The sequence below is a fragment of the Musa acuminata genome, chromosome BXJ1-11 (assembly GCF_036884655.1).
Source record: "Musa acuminata AAA Group cultivar baxijiao chromosome BXJ1-11, Cavendish_Baxijiao_AAA, whole genome shotgun sequence".
Lineage (NCBI taxonomy): Eukaryota > Viridiplantae > Streptophyta > Magnoliopsida > Zingiberales > Musaceae > Musa > Musa acuminata.
Window position 1 is genome coordinate 32,124,501 of NC_088337.1, and position 21,516 is coordinate 32,146,016.

The following is a 21,516-nucleotide window of genomic DNA, read 5'->3' on the forward strand; positions in this document are numbered from 1 at the left end:
ATCATTAGTGCGGCTCATAGGTTTACGAGAAATTATCCGCTTTAGACAATGAATGTATTCGTACAGTTTTCTCCTTTATCATATAAGCTCCGAAAAGCACTTATAAGGGAGATTTCATGAACTTATAAGTTCTTAGTTCCATACTCCTCAATTAATATTTGAACTAAATGATATATATATATATAATCACTGTCCACAACTTTTCCACGTGGTTCTTTCGTCTTTGATGTCAATTCCAGCCTCTGTGCCAGTCTAGAAAGCAATAATACTTCACGTAAATAATGGCAGGAGCAGCTTTACAAGTACGATTACAATGGATCTGCAATCTTATTTGAAAGCTCTGGAGGTGGGTTTACTCTCTGCTACATGACACCGAGATAATATAAAGCTTGATAGGAATTGATATATAGAGGAGAGAGGCTTAAGGTATGGCAACTCTGTCGTATCACTGTCTCCATTAATTGGAGTTTGCTCGAGGGAAGAATGAGGGAGGTCAAAAAGAGGGCTCTGCAACTTGCGGCAGCGGCACGAGATTGCACGTAAGTGTCGACCAAAAGCTGTGGTCTCAAACAAACATGAACACCTCACGAGAATGACATGAAGGATTAGGCCATGGTTGAAGTATCTGCAAATCATAATCTCAAAGATATCGAGATGACAAAATCCGATTACGTTCAGATGCAATGTCCTCAATAAATCCGATGAAAGTGCCATATATATATGTAAGAGTCGTGAAGGAAAGCTGCGTTTGGATAGAAGTGGGGGCAGACAATAATAAAGAGGGGGGGGGGGTCGACTTCGTAAGAGGTTGAGCTGTGTCCCCATGTGAGGGAGCTGAAGCTTTTCTTCCTCCCTACTGCAGAGAGGCGGAGGGAGGAGGCAGCCCCCACTTTGACTTGCTCGATTTCTAGATGACGACAAAGAGCATGCACCATTATTACAAGGGTGCAAGAGATGAAGGATAACAGGAGGAAGCAGGCTGGGGAAGATGATGTGCTTCTCAAGGGGTACGAAGTGGGGTGATGACGTCTCTAACGTGTCTCGGATTCGTCATACTGTGAAAGTAATGAGCAGAACATGTCAGACTAACTCTGTTGGGTCATATCAAATATGTTGTTGCCAGGGGAAATATATTACGAGTTTCCAACCTGTGCCGGTGTTTTTGAGGAATAAGTGATAAGCTTGCAAGAAAGAAATAAAGAGGCGTGCAAGAAAGGGAGAAATCATTGTCGTAGACATTAGCTATAGGGTTGTTGAATTATCCAAAATTAGTGCGTGTTTAAGATATAATTTAACTTTATTATACAGAAATTAATTCTTGCAAACAAATAATTAACTTTTTTTTCCTCCGAAAGCATAGAATTATTTGATATATAATTTAATAAAAAATAAAAAATTTCCCTATAGTTACCGTATTTGGATGTCTAGACATTTAAAAGACTTCCCCTGCTACACATTTGCACGTAGCCTAATTGTTCCTCTTTGTACCATTGATGAAGAAACTAAACTTTCCAAGTCTAAACTACACATTTCCCTACAATTCCCGCATGCAAGAAACTAAACTTTCAAGTCTCTAATCCCTAAAGGCAACGAATGGAAGAAAGAGAAAGAAAAAAAGAGGGGAGAGTATATTATAATACATTAATTGTGAATTAAAATGCAATTAACTAAACGAGGAAACTATTTGCCATTACTGCATGTAAACAGATATAATAAGACAAGTAATTCTCATGGCAAGTTATTTTAATGATCCACTAGCACACGTGAAAGATAGATGTGTCATGAAAGCATCTTATTGCTGTCAGCATTGCCAGCTAAAATGTGGTAAAGAGCAGGTCTCCCAAGTGGTGGAGAAGCTGAACTTCCAATTAGTTGGAAATGATAATTATCACAAAGCAAATAAACAAGTTGTGCCGATTTTTGAGAGTTGCAGAATCTGAAATATGGCTTATTCATCCTTGAGGTGCCTTCCCTCACTCGGTTCTTAGCAAGAAACTACCAGAAAAACCCACGGATTCTCAACACAAAATTCAGAGGTCAATACATGAGCCTCGACTTGAGAGTTAGGAGTGTGTCCTCAGGCAGACGACTTGACTGTAGCAGCATTGATGATGTCCACGAATTCCGGCTGTAATAAACAAATATAGAAAGGAAAGAAGATGAGATCTATAGCCATCGTAACCAACAAATTTAGAGTCAACTTGCTAATTGTAGAAAATTCCAAAGCACATCTCTTCAGTACTCATGTCATGTAGCTACCGTCTGCGACATGCCAGAGATAAAACATGCATCTAGCAAAGGCAATGGGACAGCAAGCATCTTCATAACGTGTGAGGATCATGAAGTTGTCAACTAGTAGATGACTCTTATTCATATTGTGGTTATCAACCCAACCCCCAAAAAACAAGTCAATCTTAGTGCAAGTTGAAATCCAAGCAACTTTTCCCTCTGAAGAGGGTACCAGACATGTTTTTGTGGCCATTCTTAATGCCAGAAAAGCAAATTATCACTCTTGCAGGTTTCAGATAGTGACTAATGACAGCCAAGAATATGTAATATATTTAAGGACATGCAAATCTAGACAGACATGTAGGAAATATAGACACATACCTTCAAAGAAGCACCTCCTACGAGAAATCCATCGACATCAGGCTGTGCTGCAAGCTCTTTGCAGTTAGCTCCACTAACAGAACCTGCAGGAATTTCATTTCTCAGGTTAGCAAAAATTTCACAAGTAATATATAAGATGTTACTCCATACGAGTCTCATCAAAAAAAGGAAACACAAATAAAAGAAACATGTAAAGAATTACTCCCAGTTCACCATGCTCAGTGCAACAAAAAGTGATAAAAAGTATATTCGTCTGGAACTTATGGAGACAAGAGGAGAAAGGAAATCAAGTTGACAATGAACATTTTACCTCCATATATGATCCTGGTTGACGCTGCAACTTCAGCACTCACGTTTGTTTGAAGCCACTTCCTTAATTCCAAGTGGACCTGAGAATCATTGGAACATGTGGCAGAAATGGATCATAATGAACTCTGAAAGAAATGTCTTGGGAAAAAATCAGTATCACAAGACATCCTTGTGAAGTTAACATAGCTCAGCATGGAAAACATGTCCAATGGTGTGAGCCTTATGTTATCATAGTGCTGTTTGGGCACACCCCTGAACTTGGTGCCCACGGTCTGTACTAACAGGTATGGGTGGGCATGACCAACATATGAAGTCCTTGGTGTTACCGAGAAAAAGTTTTTTCTAAGCTGCACCATGCATGAGCATTAAAGATGTCTGATGTTACATATACATATCTAGAAAAAAGAATAATTTAACCCTATGAAATTCAATTATACGTGATGATCATATGTTGCTAAATATAAAAATGAACAGCATATTTTATTTTACAGGAACTTAGTGACCAATTATATTCGAGAAATGGTGGCCGGAAACTTTAAGCACGTTTAGATTGTCAGGTTAGAGACTTATAGGAAGATCAAAAACTTGCAAATAAATAGGCTAGGTTCAAAACAGAATCACTTAGCAACAAGCCTGTATTGTGTTACTATGGCATCAAAAATGCAGAAAATCTTTAACAATTTTTTTTTGATATAACGCATATAGCATGCCAACCTATTTTGGCCACTTTGGACAAGACAAATTTGACTAATGAATGTGAATTTTACATAAAATTTGACAAATAAATGTGAGTTTTAGATCTGCTGTTGAAGTAGCATATGAGACATCACTGTGATCTCCAAGGTAAAGACCTCATTGTCCCAGTAGTCTTAGTGAATATAGATGCAGGTGATGGCATATTTTGGTAAATATTTTCCAAAACCATACACAAGCATTCTGAAGTAATATCCACAGAACTCGAGAGTTGACATGGAAACATGTGCAAAGAACCTATACCTCCTGGGCCTGAGCTGGGGTAGCAACCTTTCCAGTTCCAATTGCCCAAACTGGCTCATAAGCCACGACCACATTGGTCCAGTCAGAAATCCGTTCTGTATGAGAAAAATTCAATTAGACAGGGTACCTAATAGTAAAAAATATTTGGTACAGATGTTTCATCCTACAAAATCAGTTAGACCTACTACATAGAAAGGATACAAGACACCCAAGAATGACAGATGACCCTAAAACTTTTTACAGTTATTAAAGTTTATATCATGATTCCACAAGTACAAGAAGGTGCATAGCTCAATTGAACCAACAGGCAACAGCTTTAATTTATGATATGCAAAGCCATAAATACTGCTCTAGCTATATACAACACTAGGATGTTTGTTGTGTACTTGAAATATATTATTATCACATTTTCTTCTACATAGGAGGGGGAAAATTGAACTACCATTATTATTTAAGTCAAAGAACATTCTAATTCATCCATTGGAGTAGAACAAAATTGTAACTCATGAGACATCCAAGTTATGTAGCTAAAGCATTTGCTTGTTGTGTCAAATTCAAGATTGTGAACATCATACGAAACCAAAGATGACAAAGAATAATTGAATTCTTGGAATTTATTCTTCTACTAAAATATATTGACTGCAGTGATTTAAAAAGCGCTAGGCGCCAAAAGGCGCCAAGGTCCACAAACGCCCGAAGCGCTAGGCGCTCGCCCGAGCGAAGCGAGGCGCTAAATTATAAAAATATATAATATAATTATAAAAAAATATATAATATAATTATTTAAACTTATCTAAATTATAAAAATATATAATATAATTATAACAATAATTTCAAATAAATAAAAATTAACAACATTAAAATCAAAATAATATATTATTAATCTATTAACAGAAAATTAATCACTTCAAAATTCAAAAAAACTTAATATTAAGAGTATACTGAGCCTGATGGAGAAACGAAGCAGCGGCAAGCGGCGACAGCAGCGGCGGCGACGAGCAGCGACAGCAGCAGCGGTGAGCAGCGACAGCGGCAGGGGGAAAGGGAAAGGGAGTGGAAGGCGCGAGCAGCAGGAGGCCTCGAGGGAGGCGCGAGCAGCAGGAAGGCTCGCGGGAGGGCTCGCAGGAGGCGCGAGCAGCGGGAGGGCTCGAGGGAGGTGCGAGCAACGGGAGGGCTCGCGGGAGGGTTCGCAGGAGACGCGAGCAGCGAGAGGGCTCGCGGGAGGCGCGAGCAACGGGAGGGCTCGCAGGAGGCGCGAGCAGCGAGAGGGCTCGCGGGAGGCGCGAGCAGCGAGAGGGCTTGCGGGAGGCGCGAGCAGCGAGAGCAGCGAGCAGCGGCAGCGAGCGACAAGATCGCGATCGGGATCGAGAGCGACAGCGGCAGCAGGTTAGTGTTGGGTTAGGGTTAGGGTTAGGGTTGGGGTTATATTGGTTTAGTTGGTTCGATTGAACCAACTAACAACCGAACCAGACCTAAAATTCTGGTTCGATCGCCTTGGTTTACCTAGGCGCTCGCCCGAAGCGCCCAGCGCCTGGGCTCGGGCGAGCGCCCAGGCGGCGCTTGTTTGAAGCGCGCCGCCTGGGACATTAGCGAGGCGCTTGGGCCTCGCCTCGCCTCGCCCGAGCGCCTAGGCGAGCGCCCGAGCGCCTTTTGCAATCACTGATTGACTGTGCTCCTATTTGATCTAATGCAATTTAGTCAGATAAGGGCAAGCTTGGGTACAACAATAAGATTGCTTCTTTGGGAATGGAGTGAACAAAGTTTGCCCATAAGGATAACATCATGTACATTGATACACCCAGGATCCCACAGTGCCGAGAGACTGCATTAAATTTTCTCATAATTCACTCAGATAGAACTAACCTTTTTCACACAAAATAAAGAAAAGTATACTTCAAAGCATGGTCTGCAGTACCGAACTGTACCGTCCGGTACAGGCAGTACGTACCGGTCCGACATGTTGTCAGTACACGGACCACCTGTTACCGGTCCGAATGCACTGTAGTACTGTAGCAGTACACTAGCAGATCCACAGTACTCGGTACACCTAAGTGTACCGCTCGGTATACCGTACCGTACCGATATCGAGCCCAGGTCGAAACACCGGTACGGTATGGTATTACGAACCTTGCTTCAAAGTAACGAAAGACCTAAAACAACCACAATATTAACAAATACTAGCTCATGCTCTTCCTGGTTACATGCATCAGATCTGGACACTGATGACCACTTAAACATGTGGCATACCTAAATGTTAAATGTAACCATCTCTTATATAGAGTCACAATGTGATTGATACCTAAGCCATGACCTAGCAATAAACTTGAAACCATACTGGAATGACTGAGACACAGTTACTTAAAACTTCCCATGCCAGCAGAATTGATGTAAAAACACATGATACAACACTTTCTTTTTACACTGGATGTGTACACAAAACTCAGCCCACAAGTTAAAGTGACAATAACGCGAGGCGTGCAGAGTACCTGCAATAGCTTTTGTTTGTGCAGCAACTACATCCATCGTGGCTCCTGACTCACGCTGCTCAAGTGTCTCACCAACACAAGCAATCACCTTCAGGCCTTTAGACAGTGCATATGCAACTTTATCTCCAACAAACTGCCCAAGAAAATAAAAAATGTGAATTAGAAGGTATTGAATATCTAAAAAATTTGATGACAACTTCAGCAAATTTCCTTGATAGGCATATTAATGGGGAAGACAGCTAAAATATATGAGATAAAATTCTAGTTGCTTGCTGGCAAAAGTGTATGGTCATTTCCATCACAAGTTGTTAACCAAAATATCCTAGCATATTCTACCAAATTACATTGTATACCAGAAGCTAATACAACTTCCTTTTGTTCCTATAAGTATGCATTATATCATAGGCATCCATAGTTAAAATATTATGGAGAACAAGATCCTATAAGTATAATAATTTGATTAAAAACTAGCATAAAGCTTAATCCAGCACTAAACTGATTTCATCGAGTGATAAAATGTGCAACTAAACTTTCATGTCGATGCTAACTGCTGTCTTTTTTGGAACGTGCATAGAAGTGTAACAAGATCGGGAAAGCAAGATAATATGGCACTTTAGCAAGCTACTAGCTAATTGTTAATGCAGCACATGTAGGATTTGCATATAGCCTTTTAGCACATAGGCAACTTACCTCATTTGATTCACTCAACAAAAGCCTTCGTTCAGAGTGTCCCAGAATGACCCATGGAATGTCAAGGTTGATGAGCATCTCAGCACTGCACAAGGAAAAACAAATATATTCAAATTAGGAGTGCTCAATTGTTTTACAACATTGTAATAACTTAAAGATGTGCAAGTAGGCAATGAAATGGCCATTCAAATAAAAACACCATCAAAGTTGAAAAACCTAAAAATATACTACAGAATGAACCAAAAATAGAAACCTTAAAAATCAAAAGTTCATAACATAGTAAGAATTTGATGAAAAAAGGCCCATAAAATGTGATCCAATGATAAAAATATAAATAAGAGAAAAAGTTGTTCTTATTTGAACAGAGAGCATGAACAAGTTCAAATTCATCTAGGGACAAAAATCATACCTAATCTCACCAGTGTAAGCACCTCCTTTCTTAACCCAACAATTTTGCGCTGCGACATGGAATTCAGGGCGCAACGAGCTTTTTACGAGTGGAAGAAAAACAAATGAAGGGCTAACCACCACATCTGCAGAGATAATAATACATATAATTTAATGCGTTTACAGTGGTTGCACATCGACAACTAGCCTATCTAACAGTTATAAATAGATACAACATGTAAATGACAGCATACACATTCTAATTCCACAAGACTGTTTTGCAGAACATGTGAGTAACTGGAAAAGCAACTCAGCGGATAACACCAATGAGTAACAAGAACTAAAGGTTTCAAAGGCGAAGATATAATTCAATCTCTCAGTCAAATAAAATTGACAATCACTAAATCATCATGAATTTCTTGAGAATCTAGTCTCGTTAAAACTGAAATTTGTGAATCAGATGCCAGAGGGGAGGGAATAGAAATTAAAGTTCAGAAACCATCTGAGTAACACACTGACTAAGTTTCACACCAAACCAAACAAAATTGTTGGTTACCAACCACTCATCTAACATCTCACTAATCAAGCAGCAATGACCTGGAATCTTAACTGAGGATCTTAGCAGTTAATACCGACGATATAAAAGACAAAAATATGAAGAAACATTGAAAGAAAAAAGAAAGCTCAAGTAGATCTGACAAGCAAATGCATAGGATTTCATTCGTGATTAAGTCAAAATAGCGTATAATCCATAAGAGTCTAAACAAATAGAACAAGCAGTATGTGAATATTTCCAAAACACATCCCTAAATATTCGATCAAGATCATAGGGTTCACAACCATACCGACAACATCAGCCGATGCAACTTTGCCATCGTTCAGGATGCTGACAATTTTCTTGACCTCCTCGCTGGTCCCATTCTGCGAATACGGCCCAAATAAAAACACATTTAGCATCAGAGTTCCATGATCTTATATTTTTTTCCCATATTTAGTAGGCAATCAAAATCAAAGAGGACTAGAGAACATGGAGTGGAGACATAAAAAAGGAAACAGAGGTGTCCGAATCCAGTATATCAAGAAGATCGACTCTATTAGTTAAAATTAGTGGAAACGAATAAGATTAATATGAATCAGAGAAGAACGAGAGGAAACAGCAACAAATCATGCCGATCGATGGGATCGGATAACTTAAAGCTGACGATCGATGAAAGACGAGTAAATCGGAGAGATTTCCAGCAACAAGGACTGGCCAAGACCGCAAATTTCACCAGCCAGGCTATTAAGATCTGCAAAAGCGGCAGTAGGGCAAAGTACCAAGCGCGATCTAGAAAAAGGAAGAAAAGGGTAAATGCGACGATTACGCATTTCCAGTTGCCGCCGACGAAGAACTTCCTGGCCATGTCTGAGGAGATAGGCGACGATGCTCAAATCCAAAAGACCTTTCCCTTGGCTTGGTCGAATGGGAGGATGCGGAGGTCTCGGCACTCATATATACGGCGACTGAGACGAGAGGCGATGGAAACAAGGGGATGCATTGGCACGAATCTCGAACGTGCCATTGGCTCCGATGGGTGTCCGCGATCGATCCCGCCCGTCGAATCATAAGGATCAACGATCTGCTGTTTCCACTTGACGCAGCGAATAGTTTTATTATGGATAGATATCTAGACACGTAGATAAAGCTTCGGGGACAGGACCCACATACGTGCCGTCGTGCACAGCTGCCGGCGAGCTGACGGTGCGAGTCCTGCGTGGTGATTGGGTTCTCGGGACATCGATTGCAGGCCGTCGAGGGCAATATAATAAGCTCCTGGCACTTGTAATACAGGAGGAGCCCATCGGATGGTACGTCTGTGGGTTGGATGAACACAGCTCTCCACGATCATTCTATTATTATTATTATTATTATTATTAGTTAAGATCAAGATACAGTTAACATTTTTAGCAACTAAGCTAGTAAACATCTTTAATTTCTTTTAAAAAATATATTAGATGATACTTTGACCTTTAATATTTGGTAAGAAAGTATAATATATCATCACTATATTAATATTTAAGATATTTATTGTAATAATAATATTATTAATTATTATAAATTTATGTATCGGATAAAATATTAAAACGTTCGGTTCGATGCATCATAATCAAGCAAAACATCTTATTGATGATATATCGAGTAAGATATATCTATATATCTACACGATACATCGATCCAAAATATAAGTATTAATGTATAGGATGAACCATAATTGGGCAAAGGATTTCTTATGACCGATGCAACCACTTAGAGCTCGACGAAGACAAACGAAATGTTAGATTGAGAAGAAAACAAACAGGAAAAAGAATTTTTTGTATTGGGAAAAGACAGCTACTTCACATAACATAAAAGCACCGAATACATCATTGCTACCGTATCCGGAAATCATACATACTTAAAGGTAAGTATGATCGACATCATCTCTAAGTCTTACGGAAGGATACTCCCTATTTATGAGCAACAACGCTTCAGCAACTCACGTCTGATATCTGCAGTTCCCGTAACCTGCCACAGTCAAATAATGATCAGCGCTGCAGGAATCAGGACGAACAGAGAGGGAAAGCGTGAGATCAGATAAAACGCATGCGTCTCCTTACTTGGGTCGGTCGAGGTGAGGACGCCGCTGCCGCCAAAGTAGCAGTTGAAGTCATGGCGGCCGGCGGCCTGGTAGTAGGCGTTCATGGCATAAGAGGCGTGGGCCAAGAGCGTGTTGGGGTCGAAGCACGCGCCGCCGTTCTGTATGGCCCCGCAATCCGCCCCGCCGCTGCCGCACGCGTAGTCGATGTTGCTCTGCAGCTCCGCTAGGCTCGCGTCCGCCGTTGCCACGCACCACCTCCAGGAATCACCCGAGGGTGCCGGCGCCTGCAGAATACCACCGTCACTCAAGTATCGAACGGAAGCAAAACTCATTTCTAGCATGGCTGTCCCAAAAAACAGTGTTTAGTGTCGATTAGTTTGAATCAAATATTTAAGATATCATTAATAACATTATGACCGTAAAATTGCACGGATGTTTATGATAAATTTAAATTTAGAAGGATAAATACGAATACGTGTATAAGTATAATATACGCAATTTTATTCGAAGTTGAGGTCTCAAAAGTAAAGTAAAGAGGACAGGACTCACATTGTCGCTGTCGCGCATTAGGCCGACGTTGTAGGACGGGGAGAGGTCGGCGTTGAAGAGCCCAAAGTGCCGCTCCGCCGTCGGCCCGGGCTTCAGGTTCTCGTTGAACAGCGCGAACACGTACGTCTCGAACCGCCGGCCCGGCATCATCGGCGTTCCCTTCCCAGAGTTCACCAGACGTATCAGGTTGGCGTTGTAGGAGACCGCGTCCTCCACGCTCACACCGAGCTGGCCCGGGTCCCCGGCCGACGGCCACCCCGTCTCCCCCACGGCGATCTCTACGTCTCCGTACCCCAGTCGCTGCATCGCCGCTTGCACCGCGTCCAGCTGCGCCACGAACATGTTGGTGTAGTTCACCCCCGTGGCCGGGTCGAACACCCCCGGGTTGGGGCGGAAGAGGGCGTAGTCGAGAGTGCGCGCTGTGTAGCCGAAGTAGGGGTAGGGGTTCACCACGAACGGGGTGCGCGTCCGGCGGTGGAAGTCAAGCATCGGGGCGAAGATGACGCGGTCGTAGCCGGGGCGGAAGCAGCCGGTGGAGGGCGGCTCGGACGCAGAGAGGATACCGAGGGAGTGGGGGGTGGAGACCCTGATCTGGGGGAAGCCGGATGCGGCAAGTGCCGCGGAGAGGGAGCGCATAGCGGGGACGAGATGGGCGATGAGGTTGCGGTCGGAGGTGGCGAGAACCTCGTTTCCGACGGCGATGAGGGAGATGTTGGACGCAGGGTAGAAGGGGGCGACGTTTATGGCAACCCAGGCGGAGGCAGCAGGGGATGGGGCAGAGGAGCGACGGGAGGCGAGGGAGGGGATGTCCCCGTTGGGGACCGTGATCATGAGGGAGATTCCGGTGCCAGCGAAGGCACGAATGATGTCCGGGTTGGCGTCGAAGAGCTTCACGCGGTCGACGAAGGTGCGGTCCTTGAGGAAGGCGGCGACTTGAGCCGGCGGCGGGAGATTGTCCGCGAAGGCACCGTAGTTGACGCCGACGGAGAGGGCCGCGGACAAGGAGAGAAGGTGGAGTAGGAGTAAGGGGAAAACGACGAGCTTCGCTGGTTTCGCTAGAGAAGCCATTGCCGAGGGATTTGGGGCTTTTGGTGGTGAAGCGAGACGGCGAAGGAGGGGATTTAACGAGAGAAAAAGGTGTGCGATGTTCGACTGACGCCTGTGGGCGCTGTCACGTGGCGACGACTTCGAAACGGGGAATACGAACGTTATGTTTCAAGGAGGCTGCCGCGATCCACATTCAAATACGTGGACGGCTGATTGGGGGGTCCCAAACAATAGCTTTATGGACTATGATTTAGTGTACATAAAAGCGTGCGTTATAAAGATTACCAATTCATTTCCAAAGCAAATAATCCACGATGATTGCAGATATTAAATATATAAACACGCAATTGTATATATATATTTGGTAATAATTAGGGGTTTCTTTAATTGGATTAATTAAGGTATTAATAGCAAAAGAAACAGGAGCAAGAGAAAGAGCTTGATGGGCCACAAGGACCATTTGGACCTACCTTTTATGGGCTGTAGAACGGCTCGATAGAAGCCTGTCAAAATATGAAGCTGACGAGAACCGTTAAACCCTAACCGGCCGAGCGCTCCCTCTCTGTTCCTTCTTAGCGCTCCGTGCTTGCTGGTGACGAAGGTATGACCGCTACAGCTTGCTAAGGATGCTGGCCCGATTCGTTTCCCATCGCGTCCCCTTTCGCTTCGTAGCCCTAACCACCGTAGCTTCCTCCCATGTCCGCCGCGCCCCGTCCTCTCCCCCTTCTCTCCGGCCTCCGCCCACCTTTTTTGGTACTCTTACTCCTCTCCCTCTCCCTCCCTCCGATCCCAATTCCACTTTCTTTCCGTCTCTGAGGTCATTCTCGAGCAATCGAGGTGACGATGACGATGGCGACTGGAAGTTTACGTCGCAGTCCGACGAGGTCGGCTCCGTATTCGGGGAGGAGGAGGGCGACCTTACCGGGATCGCTGATTCCGCAGAGGGCGGATCGGAGGCGGCCGCCGCCGGGGCCGACGTTAAGGGCGGGGATCTGTGGGAAAAGGGTATTGTGACGGAGGGTAAAGGGGATATTTTTTACGGCATCGATCGGGAGTTTGTGGCCAAGGAGGGCGGGGTAAGAGAAGGGAATGAGGAATGGGAGACGGCGGAGGGGTACAAGCCGTGGACGCTCGGTGACGATGATGAGAAAGGGGACTTGTTCGGTGTCGTCGAAGAAGGGGAGGCAGGGATTGAGGGAATCGATGACGGTGGTGTCGAGGATTTGGATAAGGCAAGGGCTGATGAGCAGAAGCAGCTGGAGAAGAAAGAGGAAGAACTTTTAGCTGCTTTGAAAGGTAAGAATCACAGAACACATCTCAAGAAAGGATCTTCTTGTTTAATGTTACTCGATTGATGTTAATCTCAACAGTCAATGCTTATGTATGTACCCATTTTCTGCAAGCTGATTTGTAATTATCATTGATCTGGAATTTTCTATGTTGCAATATTTATTGAAAAGGTTTGAGCTTGTCTCTTCAATAATTTGAAGCTTATCCTAGTTGTTTGTTGTCTTGTACTGTCACCTGTGCTGATATTATGTTTGGGAAAGAAACTGCTTCTTTCTTTAGGTTTCTCACAAATGACTGGTCATGTTTATTGTTGGTTTGATGATGAACTTTCTTGCTGTATCGTCTCCCATTCCAATTGTTTTGGTTCTCAAAATGTCTTGTTCCTGTAGCAAGTGGCATGAATGACATATGGCAAGTAGCAGTCTCTATTCAACAACAACTAATGTCAAGTTGTCTTGCTCCTACAACATATAAATATGAAAAAAGCATGAATAATCTGAGACACAGGCTTTTCCATCTTTCTAATGTGTACACAAGAGAGAGAGAGAGAGAGAGAGAGAGAGAGAGAGAGAGAGAGAGAGAGAGGACTCAAAATATATTTTGTGTTAAACATCTTTGTTCTATGGTTACATGTAAATCCATTGAAGTAAGATTATTGATTTAAACCTAATACCTGTGTGAAGGAATTGTATGTTTATCTCATCACATAATGTTGCTTCTTAGTTTCTATTGTTGTTGTCTTTTCACTATTTCTTCTTGTGGAATGATATATTTCTATTTCATCATGGAATGCTGTTTCTTACCTTCTTTTGGTGTTATTGGTGCTCTTTCTTCTTGTGAAGTAAATATGATAAGATTATGAGAATTAAAATGAGAAATAATATATGTTTATTTCATCATAGAACATTGCTTCTTAGTATCTTTTGTTGTTTTATTTGATCTTTCTTCTTGTGAAATAAATGTGGCAATGTTGTGAGAATTAAAATGACATCCGAGGATAACATAATCTATCTTGTTTTTAGCTCGTTTTAGCCCTTTTTTCTTTAGAGTGGTGGAAGTTCTTGATACTAGTTTTCTCTGAGAGATTTTACTCTTCTGTTTTGGTGATCATGCTTCTTTGTCATCTTTGTTCTTTTGGTTATCTAGCAGAACTTTTTTGGTAGTCCAATTTCATATCTTGTTATTTTACTTCTTTCTTTTAATTTAAATATCCTGAAGATAGTACAGGATAACTGTTAGATAGTTGAAGATGTTTGGGTTCTGTTGTATTGTATGTTGGTACTTTCAGAGTAGGACCAATGAATAGATAAGAAGCTCCATTCATGTTAAAGAGACATTGATTGCTTGCATCTTGTGTTTCTCCTTAGTACACAGCAATGCAAACTGCTTAGGGCTAAATGTTTAAAATGGCAGGTCCAAATCGGGCATTTGGAGATCTCATTGCAGCATCAGGAATCACGGATGATATGATTGACAGTTTGATTCTCTTGAAGGATGTAAGCGGTGTCAAGGGTTTGCCTCCCCTGACAGAAATTGAGGACAAAGCTATTGCAAGATTAAATGAGACATCAACAAGAGTTGAAATTGAGCGGAAGAAACAGGAGGAAGTAGCAAAAGCTCGGGTTAGAGTGGTGGATGAGAAGGGGAGAGCTTATGGAACAGGAAGACGAAAATGTAGCATAGCTCGTGTATGGATTCAACCTGGTGACGGCAAGTTCATCGTCAATGAAAAGCAATTCGACGCTTACTTCTCAATTCTTGATCATCGAGTACAACTTCTTCAGCCTTTCACTGTGACAAAAACTCTTGGTCTCTGGGATGTAAATTGCACTGTCCAAGGGGGTGGAGTTTCTGGTAAGCTTTATGACTACGAAATTATCTTTGTTTTGAGAATTATTGTAGATGAACGATCCAATTTTAAGTAGAAAGTAACAGTGATTTAAAAGGGTGCTTGAGCGCTCGCTTAGGTCTCAGGCAAGACGAGACGAGGCTCGAGCCCCTCGTTTAAGGGCCAGGTGGCGCGCTTCAAAGAGGCGTCGCCTGGGCGCTCGCTCCAAACTAGGCACCGGGTGCTTCGGGCAAGCGCCCGGTTTAAATAAGCAAACCGAACCAAACTTTTAAGTTTGGTTTGGTTAAATAACATAGTTTCTTACCTCAAGCCACCCTTCACGCTTGCACGACCCCAAGGAACCCTAGTGTTGCTTCTGCCTTTGTCGTCGACACTTTTTGTCGTTGCCTCCACCACAAATACAAAGGACCAAGCCTTCCTTTGTCGTCAACTGGAGAGTCCGACGCCCCCCGTAGCTTCCTTCCGCTGTCGCTCCATGTGCAGTTCCTTCCACTGTCGAGGGAGTGGATCGCAAGTTCCTTTGCCATCGACGGACACCCTTTGAAGCTTTTGTCGCTGCTGCTGTTGCTGTCTGTAACTTCCTCCATTGCCGCTGTTGTTGTTCGCAACTTCCGCCGCTATCACTGCTGCTGTTCGCAACTTCTATTGTTGTCGCTGCTGCAACAATTTTAAACTAATCCTCTGTTATTGTTAACATTTTTTTCTCCCCTCTAACTATTGTTAATAGTAAATAATATATTGTTAACAGTATATTTTTAATTTAATATCATATTTTATTTAAATATTTTTATTATTTTATATATTTTAATATTTTAATATTTTAGAGCATTTCGTTTCGCTCGGGTGAGCGCCAAGTTTTGGGACCTTGGTGCCTGACGCTTTTTAAATCACTAGCAATTACATGTGTCGTGAGACATACTCCAGCATTGTTATAAATTCTGTTTTTCTTAGTTGACGAACTGAAAGACAAAAATTGTCTTTGGAGATTTAGAGAGGCTATCTTTTCTTGTTTTTAGCTATGGGACTGATGCAACCAACCTCTTCGCTATTGCAGGTCAAGTTGGTGCCATTCGCTTGGGAATCAGCAGAGCCTTGCAAAACTGGGAACCAGGGCTCCGGCCTTTCCTAAAAGCTGGTAAATACTCTTACCAAATTAGTATTTAAGATATGCTGTGATAAAATTTAACAATCCATTTTAAATCCTAGCATTTCAGTGTAACCTCATCCTCATTGTGCTTCTCATGAACCCCCTCTTGGATTTAGTAACCGACCTACCTTCATCGCCCGTGTTTAGATTCGAGTAGTGTGGCATATAGTTGTGGTACTTATTATCCAACTGTTGACATGGCTTGTGTGCTTCATTTAGCTGGCTATTTGACGCGAGACCCACGTGTAGTCGAACGGAAGAAGCCTGGAAAGGCCAAAGCCAGGAAGAGCTTTCAATGGGTCAAGCGATAACAGGTGTGGTTGTCATTCCCTTTCTCACTGGAGATACACTACCCTGTCACCATTTAGGGGCTTACGATGTTGATCTGGAGATGTATCATTTATAATGTGCAGGTTCTTGCACATCTGCTGCTCTCAGCTATTTGGTATCGCTGGCGCCATAGTGATGTTATACCTCTGCTTGTTTTGTAGCCTGTAGCTCAAGAGATCTTACTACTTGCTCATCCACTTGTGATCATATAATTAATTTATTTGAGCAACTGTAGGCATCCATCTATCAATCTTTTGCTTGTCAGCTTTTATGTGGACCTTCTGTGTTTCAGAATAAAGCGAACCATCAATTTTTCGAAGAGACACCATTACTGTTCCAGACTTGAATTGAGGAAGGCAGTGATGATGTCTTGTTGATTTTAAAGGTAACGGTGTAAATCCTTTTATCAATAATGTTTCTTTAGAAAATTATAAGACCTGAAAGTGAATCAGATTATCAATTTATATTTTACATTGGAAATTGTGCAAAATGATATGTTGAACCTCATTTCCCTTCTATCCATCTCTTCCATTTTCTCCCATCTGACAAATTTATTGACAATATTGATCTCAATTTATTTTTTATATCTGAGAAGTTAATGACCTGACAAAGATACACTTTTTGATTTATTTGTCAAGGATTAAAGATTCAATAATCTTTTTGATTTATTTGGCAAGAATTTAATAAATAAACATTCAAATATTATCAATATTTTTTTATACCAAAAATATTGATCTTCTTCTTTATCTGCATAATCCACTTCTCTAAAATCACAAGCTCAGAACAGGAAAGCGATATGCATCACAGGAAGAAAACTTGCTTCTTTTTCAAGTACTAAACGACACACAACACTCGAAACTAACAGCAGACGCACACAAACCACAGACAACAAGATAGAAGCAAGAGAGAGAGAGAGAGAGAGAGGGAGAGGTCTGTTCTCTCTCTCAGCCATGGTGACGAGAACAACATCCTCCGAGGGAAGAGGGTTGAGACAGTAAGCCATGGCCTTTTATTTCCATCACCAAGTCCAAACACAAGTCACTAACCCCACAACACCACCACCGATGCTGCTCCTCTCCCTCTTCAAACTCATCATCTCCCTCATTTGCAGTTGCAGGGATCGCAGGTGCAGTTGGATCCGCACTTGCAGCCATTATCGGACCCTTCAGCTGCCATGTCCAACTCCTCAAAGTTCCTGCAACCAACCCCAAACAATGTTGTCCATCACTCGGACAGTAATCATGTCAAAGATCAACGTTTTCAGAGTTAGGAACAGACCCTTTCTGAGGAACAACCCCCATAACCATGGTTTGGGCGGTGGTATCCCTCTCGGTCAACAAGTCAGGGTACATCTTGCATCTGTCATCCACGATTCACAAACACATATATTAGGAATTTGATTCCGAGGAAACAAAATAGAAGGAAAACAGATCTTCCTACCAAAATCAGAAGAAGAAGAAGAAGAAGAAGAAGAAGAATTCACAAATGTTAGAAATATTTTATGAGATGGTGTTGACTGCTGGTGTTTCGTTACCCTCCGCAGCCGCTGCCGCACTGGCAGCTCGACCCACATCCGCAGTTGCCTCCGCAGCAAGACATCCTTCTTCTTCTACCTTCTTCTCCCCAAACAAAGCAAACCCCTCTCGACAGCCTGTGATGGGAGCGACACCACCGCGTCTGATTTATAGTGGGAAAACGAGACATCCACCGTTCACGTGTCGAAATCAAGTGGCCCTCGATGTCCCCGCCGTGCGCGTCGGTCCCACCATACCTGCATGCAATCGTCGTCTCCCACGTAACTCTATTCCCGTCTCACCCCACGCGAACGCCTCTCTCTCTCTCCGGTTTCTGCAGTTGGAGATGGCAGATTGCGTGGTCGACGTGAATTGATGAGAGAGACTTCCTCTTCACGACACAGTCCTGTCTGCACTCCGGAAAAGAAGAAATGGGCACCGCAATTATCCATCGACGATCGAGCGTGATGGAAGCGATCCGGCACAGTGAAGCCTCCGACCTGAGCTATCCACACAACTGTTTCATACATCATCTGATAGGTTCAGCATCCTCCGCATCACAGCCTGCGAGAGGACTTGTCTCGATCTCATACGTCGAGAGACAGCGGATGATGGTGTGTGACACGATCTGAGACTCGAGCCACCAACACATCACTTCATCCGAAGACCATATCGATACTTGTAATGAGTGGTCTCGAGCCAATGTATCGTATTAATACGATACATCTATTCAACGATCATATCCTTTATCATTAGTACATATAGTAATCCAAATTAGGTTCATATTTCTTATTAATTCCAATATGTTATTTATTGGTATAAATAACTTTAAGCTGTGGCCTCGGGGTCGACACGTCTTGGTTCGGGTCCGGATGATGGGGGATCTTCTTGGGACGACCTTCGAGATTATTGAGGTGGCTGACTGTGGTGGTCCGATCGGGATGGGATCGTCGTTTCCTCCGGAAGTGAACTCCTCGCCTGGGCGTTTAGTGGAAGGCCTCCGTCTTCGCACCTGCACACAGGTCGGTTCAGGAGAGCTCGGCCCGACCCCTCCGATGATCAAGTTAGTGAACAGTCACAGTGGGTTTTTCTCTTTTGTCTCGTCTTTTCTCCCTCCTCTTTCCTCGGAGCGCGAGGATTTTTATAGTGAGGGTTATCGTTACCTGATGTGCCTGATGTGTCTGCCCGCATGGAGCAGGATCGTACTCCTGATAGCATCTGATGACATCAACGTTGGTGTGACGTGAGGAATCGAGTCTGAGTAAGATGTTAATGTGATTTGATCGACGTTCCGGTCCATATTAATCAGGTGATGTTAAATCAACAGATGTTATCAGGGTTTTATCATCATTATTATCCTCATCACTATTTCACTTTTTCCTATTCTTTTCTCGATATTCATAGAAAATGCCACTCAGCTTTTGGTCCACATTAGTGTGGGGAAGATGATCTGCCCTGCATAGGACCTCGCGTCCTTTTTTCTTTTTCGATGCTGTTCTTGTCGCCTACAGTCACACCCACCAAAAGCTTAACTCGTCAATTTTATCTTGTTGGATTGAAGAGTTCAGAAAACGATAACGTTGACTTAGATCCATTCGATAGATGCCTATCAATCACCTAATAATTAGAATATAATAGTAATTCGTTAGCATCATCGTCGACAACGGATGAGTCAGCTCAATTGATTCTTAATTAAAAATGTAGATCCCTTCTATTGGCTCCTCGCAATTGACGTGGAGAGTGGGTGTTATCGGTAGAACGAAGGAATATGTAGGGATAGGCGGTTCGCTAGGAGCGATCCAATCTTCAAGTAATGAAACTTGATTTGAGAAATGAGTGATCCCTTCTATTGGGTAACCTCTTGGCCATGCCTCCGTGCTACATCGATGACCATACATAACAAGCCTATGTCATGACTATCTGACTCGACCCATTTGATGCTTAAGTAAAAAAAAACAAAGGGAGGAGAAAGACAATAATATCAGTTGTGTAATCAATAGAGTAAAAAGTCTATTTTTGTTTGCTTGTCTTGGCTTAGCCTTGGGCTGACTTTTATACTTTAGGGTTAGGTGGAGCGGATAGGCCTTCATCGAGACCCCCTTATCCTGCGTGATGGAGACATTCAATGTGGGCAACTTATCGACGTGTGCTCCAAGGGGCAACGTATGAAGACTATCGAGATGACACCTTCGGTCTGATTTCCCTGTTTTTTAGAGTCAAGCAGAGCATAGTCCCCTTGTTGTTCGTCCGAAAGGAAAGGCCAGTGAAGTTATGTAATGTCGTCAACCATTAATGCAGAGCCAGGTATATTTTTTCGATTGCGAGATCGATGACGAGTGGATTTTGTAAACTCATTTTGGGAAGTCAGGACAAGTGATAGTTGATAGGCGTAATAATGGCGACATGACGTGTCACGACGTCGGCCCCACCTGGGCGCCACTCTGTCCGAGAAGGAGGGCAATAATGCTGACTCGACATGCGCTGACGTTGTCCGCTCTCAGACAACGACGAAGTCGTTGTTTGACCCCGCGCGTTTGACCAAGGCAGAGGAGGACGACGACCAAAGCTCGCCCATACCCTGCGGCAGTTCGGTTCTCCACGCAACGTCCATAGCAATGTCAGACGCCATCAGAGGTACGATCCTGCCCCCCGGAGGCAAGCACATCAGGTAACACTAAACCACCCCATAAATACCCCCGAGTTCGAAACGAAGGGGGGACTTTTGGATGAGAAAAACACGCCCTTCCACATGATATAACTGGATCGTCGGAGGAATCGGGCCGAGCTTTCGACCCGACCTGTGTGCAGGAACGAAGGCGAGGTCGCACCTCCCTGACGCTGCGGTGAGGCTTCACCCCCGCGTTACATCCCATCCGGACCACCGTGATCGATCGCCCCGCCTGCCCCGAGGAGCGTCGCACCGGATCCCTGCGCATTCGGACCTGAACCAAGCCGCATCAGCCCCGAGACCACGGCTTATAGTTGTTTTCCGCAACAATAGTGATACGCTATGGACGGTTTTAGATAGTAAGTGATTCCAAATTTTTATTTAGGTGTTGCTTACGCATAGGAGGAAATTAAAAAGTTAAAATTAATCTTTAAATTTACTAGTCCGTTAGCCAAACTTATAATTATCTTTGTGGTATTAAATAAAAAACAATTAGTAAAAACAAAATAAAAAAGCCTGCCATTTCTGAACTTTGAGGGAAGGCTTGCAGAGGCTGCGAGAGGTCTGTCTGTAGTGACGTGAATGGAGTGCTGAAGGATCGAATTATCTAAATGGGAAAAAGAGTTTATGTTGGTCCGTCTGATGGAGGGACTATATAATGTCTTTGGAGAAACTATTGTTAATGAGGACCAATTATTTTGAGTAATGGATCAATAATTTCATTGGAAAGTAGCGAGGCATTGAATTCGATTCCTCATCATGTGCAGGAAGGCCCACTGTGAACAGTGATCCGTCCTTCATGTTGCCCTGTTCGACAACGAAGAGTCGCTGAAGTCTAAAAAGCTTCGTGATATGATTAGATTCCTCCGTAAGCTGCTCGTCGCTTGCCTGCTACGGCTGACAACAAGTTTTGTTCCTCTCTGGTGGCAAGTGGTGTGTGTGTGCCATCAATAATGGCGTTGGCGGCCCCCACCCTTCCTCTTCCTGTTGCTCGTGGAAGGTAGTGCCTCCTTTGTCGCCGGTACG

At 43.2% G+C, this 21,516-nt stretch overlaps 4 protein-coding genes across 4 annotated transcripts; 1 reads left to right on the forward strand and 3 right to left on the reverse strand.

The window, feature by feature from the left end:
• Window positions 1-1,777: 1,777 nt before the first annotated feature.
• LOC103972304 (triosephosphate isomerase, cytosolic) lies at window positions 1,778-9,001 on the reverse strand. Its single transcript, XM_009386602.3, has 9 exons — window positions 8,843-9,001; window positions 8,324-8,399; window positions 7,501-7,624; window positions 7,092-7,176; window positions 6,402-6,534; window positions 3,916-4,010; window positions 2,921-2,999; window positions 2,611-2,693; window positions 1,778-2,128 (listed from the first exon to the last, which is right to left on the reverse strand). Exons 1-9 carry the CDS (start codon window positions 8,879-8,881, stop codon window positions 2,078-2,080), a joined length of 765 nt encoding a protein of 254 aa, XP_009384877.2. The 5' UTR covers window positions 8,882-9,001; the 3' UTR covers window positions 1,778-2,077.
• Window positions 9,002-9,806: 805 nt separating this feature from the next.
• LOC135597735 (glucan endo-1,3-beta-glucosidase-like) lies at window positions 9,807-11,762 on the reverse strand. The gene is made up of 3 exons (XM_065091123.1): window positions 10,646-11,762; window positions 10,116-10,380; window positions 9,807-10,023 (listed from the first exon to the last, which is right to left on the reverse strand). The coding sequence occupies exons 1-3, from the start codon at window positions 11,711-11,713 to the stop codon at window positions 9,995-9,997; spliced, it is 1,362 nt and encodes a 453-aa protein (XP_064947195.1). The 5' UTR covers window positions 11,714-11,762; the 3' UTR covers window positions 9,807-9,994.
• Window positions 11,763-12,218: 456 nt separating this feature from the next.
• On the forward strand, window positions 12,219-16,627 carry LOC135597736 (small ribosomal subunit protein uS9m-like). The gene is made up of 5 exons (XM_065091124.1): window positions 12,219-12,988; window positions 14,396-14,836; window positions 15,886-15,966; window positions 16,198-16,292; window positions 16,392-16,627. The coding sequence occupies exons 1-4, from the start codon at window positions 12,319-12,321 to the stop codon at window positions 16,287-16,289; spliced, it is 1,284 nt and encodes a 427-aa protein (XP_064947196.1). The 5' UTR covers window positions 12,219-12,318; the 3' UTR covers window positions 16,290-16,292; window positions 16,392-16,627.
• Window positions 16,628-17,114: 487 nt separating this feature from the next.
• LOC135597737 (metallothionein-like protein type 2) lies at window positions 17,115-18,000 on the reverse strand. Its single transcript, XM_065091125.1, has 3 exons — window positions 17,843-18,000; window positions 17,587-17,667; window positions 17,115-17,503 (listed from the first exon to the last, which is right to left on the reverse strand). Exons 1-3 carry the CDS (start codon window positions 17,905-17,907, stop codon window positions 17,410-17,412), a joined length of 240 nt encoding a protein of 79 aa, XP_064947197.1. The 5' UTR covers window positions 17,908-18,000; the 3' UTR covers window positions 17,115-17,409.
• Between the last annotated feature and the right edge of the window lie 3,516 nt (window positions 18,001-21,516).